Source organism: Rhinoderma darwinii, chromosome 5 (assembly GCF_050947455.1).
Source record: "Rhinoderma darwinii isolate aRhiDar2 chromosome 5, aRhiDar2.hap1, whole genome shotgun sequence".
Taxonomy (NCBI): domain Eukaryota; kingdom Metazoa; phylum Chordata; class Amphibia; order Anura; family Rhinodermatidae; genus Rhinoderma; species Rhinoderma darwinii.
Genome location: NC_134691.1, coordinates 164,448,850 through 164,463,201, shown reverse-complemented (window position 1 = coordinate 164,463,201; position 14,352 = coordinate 164,448,850). Strand labels below are relative to the sequence as shown.

Sequence of the window (14,352 nt, the reverse complement as noted above, 5' to 3'; positions counted from 1 at the left end):
TGCAAGTCGCGACGCAACCACATTGACTTTCATTACTTGCGGTGTAGGCTATAGGACATAGCGATCTTTGGCCGCTCGACATGTGTTGTGGCCAAAGTCACCATGTAACTCACATGGAGTATTTTGAAGGCAGAAAAAAAATCTGCCTCAAAATTCCTTCAGGACCACCATTGAGGACAGCGGGCGTAAAACACTTTTTCTGCCTCCGAGCCGCCTGGGAAAAAACAACAATTTCAGCCATATATTGGCACTGATTTTGACAGGGTTTCCACGACAAAATTAGCACCAAAAAGCTCTGTGTGAACTGGGCCTTAGGGTGACGTTAGATGTGGTGAATTCACGGCACATTTTACCTGCGGTTTTGCGCAGGCAAAGTCTGCAGAGGATTACAGTACAAGGCAAGTAGATGAGATTTTACAAAACTGCATGCTGCAGACATTTTACAAGGCAGATTTTCAAATCTTTGATATGTGGTTAAATTCCATAAAATAATAATTTTTGGGGTGTCAGAGTGGTTTTCCAGTCCACAAAAATTGATGGCCTATCCTCAGGATAAGCCATCAATATCTGATCAGTGGTGGCCGGTCACCCTGAAGCCCCGCCAATCAGGTGTTTTGAAGGGGCTGCGATGCTCGTTCGATCGTCGCTTCCCCTTCATTTCCTTTACTGCTCACACTGTGAATCGCGGACCCACTTGTAGCGGCGGTTCACAGTATTACAGTATACACTTGAATGGGAGAAGGCTGTAAAACTGTGAATCGCCGCTACAAGTGTGTCTGCGGGTCACAGTGTGAGCAGTAAAGGAAATGGAGGGGAAGCAGCGCTCGTACGAGCACTGTGGTCCCTTCAAAACAGCTGATCGACGGGGGTGCCGGGTGTCGGACCCTGACCGATCAGATATTGATGGCTTATTCTGAGGATAGGTCATCAGTTTTTGTGGACTGGAAATGCCACAACATCTGTAATGGTTGTATGGTGTCCGCGAACCAGCTTTGGAAATATTTTCTCTAAAAGCAAGTTTGCGCACCATTCATTGTAGGCGCCACCTTGCACCCAACGTGTAAGAAATGCACACATATTTGGTATCATTGAAGTCGGCAGAAGTTGCCAAATATGTATACATGTGTGTTTACCCAGTGGCATGCACCAGATATTAAAAAAAAAAAACACCTAAAATCACACATTCACATTTTTTTCAACTTCTTTTTCCATTTTTCCTTCCATATTTTTAAAAAAAAAAGTAAAATATATCTATTATTTTTTTACACAATATGGAAACCCAATATGTTCTGAGAAAAACAAGACCAAATACACGTAGGTTATAAAAATAATAGAACAACAATTTGCTTTTAAAATGGCACATGGCTAAAACTTAAAAATTGGCATGGTCAGGAAGGGGGGTAAAGCTCCTGGTCAGGAAGTGATTAATCACCCTGTAAAAAAAATTAAAAAAAAAAATATATATATATACACATATATATACATACACACACATACATACATATTTATTTAATTTTGCCTTGTAACACTATTTGAGTGGAATTACAAGGGGTTTTAAGTCATGAATAAGTGTAATCAAGCAGAAGGCAGAAAACAAGAAGAAATTGACCGCGGAGCTCAGGTGAAGCGTAAGGGGAGAGAACACATAAAAGGTGAGATGATTATATATCAATAATTCCTTTCATCACACCAGAACAAATACTACAATTCTTATTCAGAGAAAAGTACACAAGTACTTAAAGAACATCAATATCCTTACGAGGAAACAGAAACTTGTCACCGGATTATGAACAGACAGCTTGGAAAATAACACCTATTTGTGACAGTCCAGTAATTATACGGTATAATTAGAAGATAAAAACATTATAATAATTCCTGCAGCTTTGGTACAGGATCAATAGGCAACTCTCCTTTATCTCACATGGTTGGTATCTGACACTAGTTTAGACTAGTAATGGATTTCACATTTTGGTCTCTTTTTTTTACATTACCTGTTAATTGACGCTATATTTCCAGTCCCGAAAAAAGCTGTGACTATAAAGAACACCTAGCAGAACATTAAGGAAAATGTGTATTAAGTGGTGGTAGCTGACGCAGCCAGAAGGTTGCCCGTGTGATGACTAAGACAGCTATATATTATTATGCCTCTGACACGATGATAAGTGTCCAAACAGATGTAATTACTTACCGGTCAGCACTTCCCTCACCTCCACAGCAGTATAGTGGAAGACAGAACATGTTTAATATTAATCTTTACAAAAACATCATTTTATAGAAGGAAACGTACAAATCAAAGAGATTGTGTGCATGCGGAGTCTTTAATAGGGAAATACAAAAAGTGTATGTTAATTAAAAGTTTACTTCAAAGAAAGCAACCTCACAAAGAAAGAAAGATTATTAAAAAGGATGAGGCAACTCAATGTGATCTCTAAAGATAGAATGCTATTATTTGAAACACAAACTTCACTGGAAATCACGTTATTTCAATTTTACGCAGTCATGTTGGGGGTTGTTTTGGAAAACTGCTGTAAAAGCAGTCGTTTTACCTGCAGCAACTAATCTAAAACTTTTCTAATTTAACTTTGAAAACATACATTTTCTTAGTGGTTATAGTTCAACGGAAACATAGTTTCTTATGTGAATTCTTCCTTATAACCAGTATTTCTGATGTCACTGCGATCGCTATGTTTCTAAGTAATAACACATCAAGCAGAATGTGCCTGGGGAGTTACACAGCAACAATCCAAAAATTCACGGGGTGACAACTGCAATTCTGCATCTCCCTGTGTATTCTGCTTTCTACCGAGTCTCCTCCGGGTTACTTAATTTTTGTTGTAGAAGATATAAGGCTATTGCCAACAAACCATCCCTGCCCCTTCCTTCAGTCTTGAAGTTTGTGAAATGTCTGTGATGCGAGTGCTGCTGCATAGGGCACAGTCTACAATCTCTCCTGGGATTCTCCGATGCTTTGGACTTTTACTTGTAGTTGTCCAGCATACTGATCACAAGTTGGAGTGACCTATATAGTTCTAGTTTATGATAGATGTTAGCTGGTCATACTTCTGTACATGATGTCTGGGCAAGGTATCATGGGACATTTACTTGCCAGAGATGCTGTTCCAGACAGTAATTTCTACAATAAACATGGCAGACAGAAGCAGGTTATCCTGTTCTAAAAAAGCAAGTTTTGTTTGGTGGGGGTATGAGCACTGAGACGTGCACGTGTGAGCGCACAGCCGCTTAATTTCTGATAGTCTTTTTCCGGAAATCCGATGTATTGGAGTACAAGCTCATAGACTTTCTATTGAGCACCTACTCCGCTACATTGCTTTCCGGAAAAAGCTCAACAGAAACGAAGCGGCTGAGCGCTCACGCAAGCACTTCTGCCGCTTCGTTTTAGATTGGTGGATGTCTGTGCTGGGACGCCCACCAATCCAAACGTCTGACAGGTCACTAGTTCGTTGAACGTTTAGATAGACTTTAAATTTTGACAACTGTAAGGGTATGTTCACACGCAAACTCAAAAACGACTGAACATATGGAGCGGTTTTCAAGGGAAAACAGCTCCTGATTTTCAGACGTTTTTTAAGCCACTCGCGATTTTCGCTGCGTTTTTTTAGCTGGTTTCAATAGCGTCTATGAAAAACGGCTCCAAAAACGTTCCAAGAAGTGACCGGCACTTCTTTTTCGCAGCCGTTTTTTTTACGCAGCCGTTCTTCAAAACGGCCGCGTAAAAAACCGGCCCGTCGGAACAGAACGCTGTTTTTCCCATTGCAATCAATGGGCAGATGTTTGGAGGCGTTCTGCTTCCGATTCATCGCCTGTTTTACGGCGCGAAAAACGGACGAAAATAGCCCGTGTGAACATACCCTAACAATTCTAAAAGCTTTCTTCTACTTGAAAATAGTGAAAACGAATACCGCTTAACTAATGTTTTACACTGGATTACTCCCACCTACTCTCTCCCACCTGTCACATTGTGCATTTACATGTTCATCCCTTTAACCCCCTAATGACACGGCCAATTTAGTTTTATCCTCCCTGCCTTCCAAAAGCCATAACTTTTTTTCTTTTTTCTTTCGACAGAGCCGTATGAGGGCTTGTATTTGGTTTAAAAACTTATTTTTTTGCTGGGCGAGCCGTAGTTTTTATTGGTGCCATTTCGGTTCATGCGACTTCTTGATCACGTTTTATTCCAGTTTTTGGGGAGCTTATGTCACCAAAAAACAGCAATTTCAATGTTTTTACGGAATTCACCGAGCGGGTTAAATAACATTAGATTGTAATAGTTCGAACTTTTATGGACGCGGTGATACCAGTTATGTTAACTCTATTTTTATTTGGCATTACTTTAGGGTAAAAAAAAAAACAAAACAGATAAGGGTTTAATATTTTCTTTTTTGGAACATTAAAAAAAACCTTTTTTAGAAGTCCCTCTAGGGGACTTGAACCAGCGATCATTGGATTGCTTATGTGATATACTGCAATGCTAATGTATTGCAGTATATCGGGTTTCTTACAGTGTCCTATGAAGTGTCCTATAGGAGTACAAATGTGGCAGACCTGGAGTGTACGGATTATATTGGTGCTATGGACAGATACATCTATCTCCGCTGTGGATCTTTAGCGCTCGTTTGGTGTCATCATCGATGTCTTTGTTAAATCTGTAATTAATGCCCTGCTTGCCTGGTCTATGACTTTTGGTGGGTGGCCTTCTTTTGTCAGGGTTGTAGTTGTGCCATAAGTTTTACATTTTATTATATTAGATTTCATAGTTTGTGAAAACTTTTAATTTTTATTTTTATTCGACAAACAATTTGGACAATTTTGTCAGGTACGTACATTAGACAAAATCAAATATAAAAGACATTTTAATTCCAGTTTGTTACACAACATTACAGGAAAAGCACCAAGAGGGGTTAATATTTTGCAAAGCACCGTTTGACTGATATTTTCTATTATTACAAATGAAGGAGACCAAGAAACTGGTCATATACTTATTACTGATATTTCCATAATGAAAATTGATTAATGTATTCAATTTTGTAATGATAAATAAGTACTCTCATCTGTTCCGAATTTTAGGAAAACAAACCTGAACTGTAGAAATTATTGCTTAACCCGCAACCATTTTTCATTTTTTCCTCCTACCTTCTAGAAGCCATAACTTTTTTATTATTCTGTTGCCATCGCCGTATGAGGGCTTGTTTTTTGTGGGAAGAGTTGTCGTATTTAATGGCACCATACAATGTTCTGGAAAACAGGAAAAATAATTGTGGGGTGGAATGGGAAGAAAACAGATTCCTCCATTGTTTTTACAGCAATCACCATGTGGTAAAAACAGGTTTACTTTATTTTGCGGTTCAATACGATTATGGTGATACCAAATATATATATTTTTTTCAAGGTACTACTTTTACAAAGAAAACACAATTTCGTAAAAAAAAAATAATATATTTATTTTAAGTCGCCATATCTTTTTTTTTCCCGTCGATGGAGCAACGTGGGGACTTGTTTTTTCGCAGGGTAAGATGTAGTCTTTATTGGTACCACTTTGGGGTACATACGAGTTCTTGATAACTTTTTATTCACTTTTATTTGGGAGCGTTTTTTACGGCTTTCACCCTGCAGTACCAATAACGTTATATTGCAGTAGTTTGGACTTTTACTGACACAGCAATACTAATTAATGTTTTATTTATCTTATTTTTTTACATTACCTTACAAAAAATTGGCAAAAAGGTTTTTTGTTTTTTTTTAAGCTTTCAATATTTTTCTATTTTTTGTAGATGGCTAAACCCCTTATTTAATAGCTTTTTACATTTTTATTTAGGATACTTGAACAAACAAATTTTTTTATCGCTTGTACAATACACCGCAACACCTATGTATTGCAATGTATTGTAATGTATTGTAATTTTTAGAGCTTAATAGGAGCACAAAGATGGCAGATTTTAGGGGGCCTTCATTAGGTTTCCAGGCTGATATGACAAGCATCGGTACACTACAATAGTGTCACGATGGGGCGATGGTGTGAAGGAGGACCCCACCCGCTTTCTAATGGCGGAGATGCAGCGTTCGCTGTGGTCATCTCCAAACTCCATAATCACCCTTCCTGGCCATGATGTACAGTTACGTCAAATGTCAGTTAACAATCTAAAAAAAATGAAATAAAATAGACACAAGTAGTCAAAAACTCAGAATATTTTACAAAAATATACTAGCTAAAACAATAAATTTCTTCCACAACAATATGCATTTTCCAATATAGATATTTTGTTCACTGATAACACAAAAAAAGGATACCAAAAAGAAAGCTCTTCGAGTGTCATCTAAGTTCAGTTGTCGAAACTGAGTTATATCAGCACTGCAGGAGAAGTCAATGCTGTTAAGCTGTGAGGGAAACAAGAGAAAATCAATGTGATGTGTCATTCTAGTCACCTGTAATAAAAGCATATGAATTCTCCTCCGTAAACCATGATTTGGACAGGTGTCCGTAATAAGAACAAAAGGAAAAGGATCTTTAAAGTAGCAGTTTCAGCAGGGTGTATAATGGATGATTTCATGATGAACCAAGTGGGAGATCCATCACACCAGAAAGACCAAAACCATTATCTAATGCTAACTGCTTGTCACAAGTTTAGAGTCACTTGATCTTGAGAAAATACACCAAAGTATAAGAGCATACATTCGTTATTACAGCAGTACTACCTGTTTAATACATAAACTACATGAAAAAGCTAACAATGAGGACAATTACAATCTCTGATATAAGAAAATGTCAGTCAAATCAATCATATACAGTTTTGTACACTATATGGGTAAGTCCACATGTAGTGGACTTTTTCTGACGCAGATTTTGCTACAAATCCGTGGCCAAAGTCTGCATGTACAAATTAAATCAATGATTTGAATGCACTTTTCACCTTATGCATTGCGAAGGCTGAAATCTGCAGTGAAAATATGTGACATTTTCACAACAGAATGAACATGCTGTGGATATAAAAATTCACAGCATGATCTGATTTCCACACAGATTTCCAAAACCCACTTGGCTGTATTCAGAACTTCCATGTAGTTGTGACGTGCCGTGTATGGGCTGTTCTGCTGCACAGCCCGTAACGCGCATGCGCTGTCACTGCTATTCTCGTGGTCCCTGCTGTTCTCGAGATAACAGCAGGGGCCGCGCATGCGTATTACAACAGAACAGCCCATACAGGGCACGTCACAAGTGACGTGTCGTATACCCGGAAAATAATTGAAGATCAACACAGCGGCCAGAGCCAGTGCAGAGAGTGACGTCACCCGTCAAGTACCCCACAGCAGGATCTGGAAATGGGGCCACTTTATAAATGTAAATACATTTGTAATATACTTTACATTTTCCAAATTACAGCATTAACACAAAGTCATTTAATCTCGGACAACCCCTTTAGGTAAGAAGTGGTCAGGGGGGCCGGCGCTGCCGGGTCCCTTGACTGCCGACTATAAGACGAAGGGACTTTTTAGCAAGATTTATTCTTGCTAAAAACTGCGTCTTATAGTCTGAAAAATACGGTATTTAAAAAAAATTGTGCTAACATAAAGTAGACATATGTTACATTTTAATTAGTATCTATTTTGTGTGGTATTACTATCTGTCTTAGGCTATGGTTTCAGTTTGTGTCAGTTAGGGCTCCGTTCGAACGAAAAGCTGAGACGGAACGTCGGAACGGAGCCCTGACGCAGATGTGAACGTAGCCTTAGACAACTTTCTCAAGGTAGTATCTTGATTAGTATTTTGCATCAGTATTTAGAAGTCAAAACAAGGAATTAAAAATAAACAGAAAAAGAGTAATGAAATTCAATACCTGATCGTTTTGGACCCACTCCTGATTTTGGCTTTGAAATACTGATGCAACACTGATCAAAATACTGCAGTGTGAAAGTGGCAGATACATACAAATTTAGAAAAATGCTAATTTTTTTTATAAAATGTTTTTTTCGCAAATAAATGCTGATTGTATCAACCAAATTTTACCACTAGCATAAAGTAAAGTGGAGGAGATATATCAAAACTGGTGCAAAGTAAAAAAGGGGAAGTTGCTCATCAGGTCACAGGTTACATCAGGTTACAGTATTCATTTTGCATAACAGTATGCTGTTGGTTTAGTGGCTCTAACTGGACTGACAGGTTCCCTTTAGGGTTTTTGCCGCAGCATCTCAATGTGATTCAGGTCAGGACTTTGAATAGCTCAAAAGAAACCAAATTAAGGTTTTGGAGTGGCTAAGTCAGAGGTGGACTTGCTTGTGTGCTTCGAACAAATGCCCTTCTGCATAACTCAACTGCGCTGGAACTTCAGGTCACGCGCTGGCAGGTGGACATTCTCCTTCTAGATTTTCTGATAAAGAGAAGAATTACTGGTTCAATCAATTATAAGTTGACCAGGTCCCACAGAAGCAAAGCAGCTCCAGACCATCACGCAATCACCACCATGTTTGAATGATGTTTCTTTAGTGGAATGCGCGGTCAGCTTTGCGCCAGATGAAACGAGACCCATGTCTTCCAAAAAGTTCCACCCAAGACTCATCAGTCCACAGAATATTATGCCAAAAGTACTGGGGATTTGGGGAGTCATCTAGATCGTTTTTGGCAAATGTCAGCAGTGGTTTATGCCTTGCAACTCTTCCATGGATACCAATTTTGCCCAGTGTCTTTCTTATTGTGGAATTGTGTACATTGACCTTAGCATAGGCAAGTGAGCCCTGCAGTTCTTTAGTTGTTTGTCTGGGTTCTTTTGGGACCTCCTGGATGAGTTGTTGATGAGCTCTTGGTGAAATTTTGGTAGGCCGGCTACTCCTGGGAGGCTCACCACTGTTCCAAGTTTTCTCCATTTGTGGATAAGCGCTCTCACAGTGGTTCGCTGTTGTCCCACAGTCTTAGCATTGGCTTTGTAACCCTTTCCAGACTGGTAGATTTCAATTACTTGTTTGGCATCAGTACTTGAATCTCTTTAGGACGTGGCATCATGTGCTGCTTTTTTAGACCATCTAGCCTGCTTCAGATTGCCAGACAAGTTCTATTTAAGTGATGTTTCGATTCAATAGGTCTGCCAGTAATCATGCCTGGGTCTGGCTTGTGAAATAGAACCCAATTGCCAATTGAATTTGGTTAACTAGTTGATTTAGTAGCTAAGGGGGCAATTACCTATTCACATAGGGCCAGGTAAGGCTGAACAGCATTTTTCCTTCAATAAATGAAATCATTGTGTTTACTTGGATTATCTTTGTAGAATATTAAAAAGTAGATTGATCTGAAACATTCGAGTATGGCAATATGAAAAAATAGAAGAAATTGGGAAGGGGCAAAAACTTTTTCACAGCACTGTATATATATTTATTTTTCATTCGGTTTTCTTTTAAAAAAAAGTAAATGCTAGAGTGGTTGGACCACTGATAAACTTTGGAATTTGTAAAAATGTAGAGATAAAAGAAACATTGATAAATCGCCAGAGAATTGTTTTGAACTTGGCAAACAATGTTAACGGATGCAGATGGTCTTGGCCCTTCTACTACATTTGTGTTGAAAACAAGCTCAATGTGGTTGAAGCATTTGGAAAGATAAAAGCATTTTTGTTCATTCTAAAAGCAAACTAGTTGCTACATATGTACTTTACCACCTCCAAAGAGACACAGTTGGATAATTTAATCCTTTGAATGCACAGAGAACACGTTTGTTAGGATATGTATGTCAACAGTGTAGTGATATTATATTTAGCAGCTCATATTTTTTTGTTTAGCATTCTGTTTCTACACAAAGCCAAGCATTAAATGAAACTTTACAATGTATCAAGCTAATAATGGCCAAATTCCTCTTGTGTTTTCAGCTCTTTTATCTAGTGTACATATACACAATATAGATGTGCTTTGTGCAAGGTATGACACATACATATTAGGATTAACAAAATGCACCTATCTCAAGGCCGCAGCATCCAGGCGAAAGATGAAGAAGTGAGCCTAGGATGTGATACGGTCTTTTAAGCACAATGGAGGAAATTTTTTAAGACTAACGTTAGCTACCTGAGGTATATGTTTAACATATAGCTCTGACGGATGCCATACAGCGGCATCTGTCACACAATGGCTCCCACGTATGTTTAAAAAAAAAAATAATGTACACCACACAGAATACTTTTTTTGCAGGATACCTTAGGATAGAATAAAGTACTCTACTACGTAATTTTTATCCTCAAAAGAAAAAAGTATACAGACATATTACAGCCCAGCAGAGGCCAAAGGGACACTCTTTTGGCCTCCGTCGAGCTAATGGAGCCCTAGGGGCACAGTTAGAGTGTACATTGGGAGTTTACCGAATGTACACGCTATACGTAGGGCTAACATGTGAGGAAGTACCTTCCTCTAGAATAGGGGGAAACAAAGTTATAAAATTTACCCCTACCCCTTACCTCTGTCCACATACTCTCCTTTCCTGTGGTTGAACTTCATGGACATATGTCTTTTCTCAACTATAGTTACTTTGCAACTATGTATGCTGTGCACAGCCCTATGGGATTTGTGGGCATCAGAAAACTCCATTAAAGTAAAGGCAAACATCACGCTAAGAAGACCCTGCCCACTCAAAAGCATACATGGAAAACAACATATTTTAAAAAAAACAAAAAAAAAACCTACAAAAAGGGAATTTAAAAAAAAAAACACAAAAAAAATAAATAAAAAAAGACTAAAAATATGCAGGTAAGGCGCAACAATTCTTGTTGCACAACATCTAATGTACTTCTACAGCTGCCTAAGGAGGGATTATGATTCATTTTACTTTTTAAATTGTTTTATATTGACTTTAATAAAAAGAAAATGCATTGAAAAGAGCAGTCAATAGAACATGATACTAAGCTGAGCAACTGTGCATTGATTTTAAGGAATGAGCAATCAACACACAAGAACATCTGAAATGTGTCATCATTGACATTCTCTATTAAACATTTTTTACTAAAGTATGATCATATAAGAAGGCAATTGACAGCAGTACAGGCATGATTGTTGTGAAAACTAGAGACAGCTTGGCATAAATATATAAAAATTGGGTTTTTTAAAGGAATATAGGGATGACTAAAAATAGTTGTATATTTATAGCCTGACTATTTAGTTTATTTTTCTACAATAAATGCGATAGGAATTCTCACTGCTCTGTCACCATCTGGCCACATTATTGCCTTATTTCTTAGGGTATGTGCACACGAGAATTTTCAGGCGTAATGGAGGCGTTTTACGCCTCGGATTAAGCCTGAAAAGACGGCTCCAATACGTCGGCAAACATCTGCCCATTGCCTGCAATGGGTCTTACAATGTTGTGCGCAGACAAGCTGTCATTTTACATGTCGCTGTCAAAAGACGGCGCGTAAAATGATGGCCGCGTCAAAGAAGTGCAGGACACTTCTTGGGACGTAATTGGAGTCGTTTTTCATTGACTCCAATGAAGAACAGCTCCAATTACGTTCGTAAAAGACGCCGTGAAAAACGCGTGCACTTGTAAAACTTCTGAAATTCAGGAGCTGTTTTCTCCTGAAAACGGCTCCGTAATTTCAGACGTTTTTGGCGTTGTCGTGTGAACATACCCTTAGGGGTTGGTATCAGATCTACAATAAACTATTGTGTCATACTGAGATACATCCTATACAGATGCATCCATTCCTACATAGAGAACAGAACAGCACTTCGCATCTAGTATCTGTTACCAATGCAGGTACAGCATGTCACATTGCTTATCAACCCCTTTACATTATATGTTTTTTTTAGCTTTTCTATCTGATCGCGATATTAGGGTAAAGGTTAATTTTTTTGTCACAACTTTTCAAATGCCATTGCATTGATCTAATAGACATTTCCATCAGGACAATCCTTGATGGGGAGCATCATTGTTGCCTAGAGACAGTTCTCACAAAAGTTATGCATAGGCAACAATGTCTTTTGTAAATGTCGGTACGAGCGGCATTTACATATCGTGATCCCAAAAATGCTTTTTATGACAAAACGATCGTCAATAGTTTTATATTGTCCTGTATTCACACTGGCCAAATATCATTACGTTTGCTTGGTGTTCGCAGTGTGCTGCCGCCAAATTCTCGTGTGATGTAAAAATTTGCAGTCACAGGCGTTCTTTCACCTGTATACATGTTTTATTTCATTTTGCCGGAATGTGCTGTTCAAACTTTTGTGTTTCTTATGTGGCGTTAGCGACTGCCTCAATTTTTTGATCATGCACTCCTCCTACTTTGCCCTGGATCATTTTAATGCAGGTTCCTACCATTCCCAGAAATTTATGTAGGTTTAGTCCCAGTTCTGGGTGTATGAGCAACGTAGGGACCCACCTTATAGAGGGTGTCTTGTCGCGGGCAGGTGGGCTCACACAATTTGCTAAAAATGCACGCTAAGAACCTCACTATTGTAAGTAGATTCAGCAGCAATGCATATTTATTTATTTATATTTAGGCCTCATGCACATGACCATAGGCGTGCTAACAGCCATGATTTGAGGCTCGGATGGCCGCAGAGTGTCATTTGCGGGCCACCCAGAACTCTTTTTGCTGTCCAGGCTCCAGGGCAATGCACAGTGTCACATGGTGAATGGCATAAATTTAAAATGAAAAAAACTATTGTGGAATCGCTGGGGTTTATTTTTTTTCCATCTTCCCTCAAAAAAACAAGCTTTATGCACCCAAAAATAATGCCATTTTTAAATATGACTCGTCCCGCAATAAAAAATAACCCTCAAACAGAGTGGTTCACTGTAAAAAAAAAAAAAAAAAAAGAGAATGTGGCGACTCAAAACAAATGAATTTAATTTTAAAAATGGTTTTTAATGTGCAAAAGTAGTAGAACAAAACAAAAACGATATTAATTTGATAACGCTGTAATCATAACGAAGCAAAGAAAAAAAACTAAAAACTCATACAGCTCCGTCAGGGGTGGGGAACCTTTTTTCTGCCAAAGGCCATTTGGATATTTATAACATAATTTGCAGGCCATACAAAATGATCAACTTAAAAATGAGCCTGCTATATTTGGTCAAACCTTTAATTAACTCACCCCTAATATGATGGCTGGAATGGCTTCTCTTTGGTGAGGCGTGTGATGTTCGCCGGTATTGATAATGTTGCGTCGGTCAGTCTGGAGCGCAGTGGACTCTTAACAATGGCAAGGTTTGAAAAGAACTCGCAGCAGTAAGTTGTTCCGACTTCCTTACTTAAAGGGGTTTTCCTATGAGGAACATTTATGACCTATCCACAGGAGAGGTCATAAATGTCAGATAGATGCAGGTCCCACCTCTGGGACCCGCACCTATCTCTAGAACGGGGCCCCTAAACCCCGTTCTACCACTGTGTTCCCGCTGATTTCAGACCATGAAGAAAACAGCGTAGCTCGCTGAGCTGCGCTGTTTCCATAACTCCCATAGTAGTGAATGTTCGTTATGGAAGCAGCGTAGAATGGGAGTTACGCTGTTTCCGTAACTACTATTCAGCTCTATGGGACTTACGGAAACAGCATAGCTCAGTAAGTTAAACGGTTTTATTCTTCATGGTCGGAAATCTCAAGCTTCAGCACAAAGAAGTAGAACGATGTTTAAGAGCCCTGTTCTTGAGATAGATCTGGCAACCGCATCTATCGGACATTTATGACATATCCTGCGGATATATCAAATGTCATTGATGAAAAAAAGACCCTTTGGTCACCTGACCTCACTTCGAGTAAGTAGGACTTGCGAACGGAGCCAAGGAGGGAATGACACAGCGTCAGAGTGAGGTCGGGGCGTGCTGTGACAGGAGTGGACCAGTCCAGTCACTTAACCTGACGTGTCTGACTTGAGGTAAGGTTTTTGTATTGTGCCAGCCCAAGAGTAGACCTGTCCGGTCACCTGACCTCACGTCACGTCACTGACTCAGGTCAGGTGACCGGACTGATCCACTCTTGGGCTGACACACACCGACCTCAATCAGCCCCCCGCCGCCGCCGCCTTACTTGGCTCCATTCGCCATTCTTCTGCTCCTAAATGTGAGTGAGTAGGGCAGACTGAGACAAAGAGGGAATCACACAGCGTCAGAGTGAGGTCGGGGCGTGCTGTGACAGGAGTGGACCAGTCCAGTCACCTGACCTCACGTCACTGACGCGAGGTCAGGTGACTGGACTGTGCCAGCCCGCAGGGGCATAGCTAAAGGCTCATAGGCCCTGGTGCAAGAATTTAGCTTGGGCACCCCTACCACCAGAACCCTGGGCCACAACACCACCAGACCCCTGTGCATGCCTATGCCCAGCTGACTTGCCAGAGAGACCCCATGAATGCTCCCACAGTATAATGCC

General features: G+C 39.6%; 1 protein-coding gene across 7 annotated transcripts in view; it reads right to left on the bottom strand.

Annotated features, from left to right (window-relative positions):
* The window catches only part of PIGN (phosphatidylinositol glycan anchor biosynthesis class N), a 372,057-nt gene that overhangs the window by 69,168 nt on the left and 288,537 nt on the right, over positions 1-14,352 (bottom strand). For all 7 annotated transcript variants that reach the window (XR_012847699.1, XM_075826730.1, XM_075826731.1 and 4 more), the window contains 2 exons: positions 6,307-6,393; positions 1,992-2,047 (listed from right to left, as the gene is read on the bottom strand). Coding sequence is in view for 6 of the 7 variants with exons in the window: in XM_075826730.1 (XP_075682845.1) it covers positions 1,992-2,047; positions 6,307-6,393 (143 nt within the window). In the remaining variant the exon portion in view is untranslated. The remainder of the gene's footprint in view (positions 1-1,991; positions 2,048-6,306; positions 6,394-14,352) is intronic.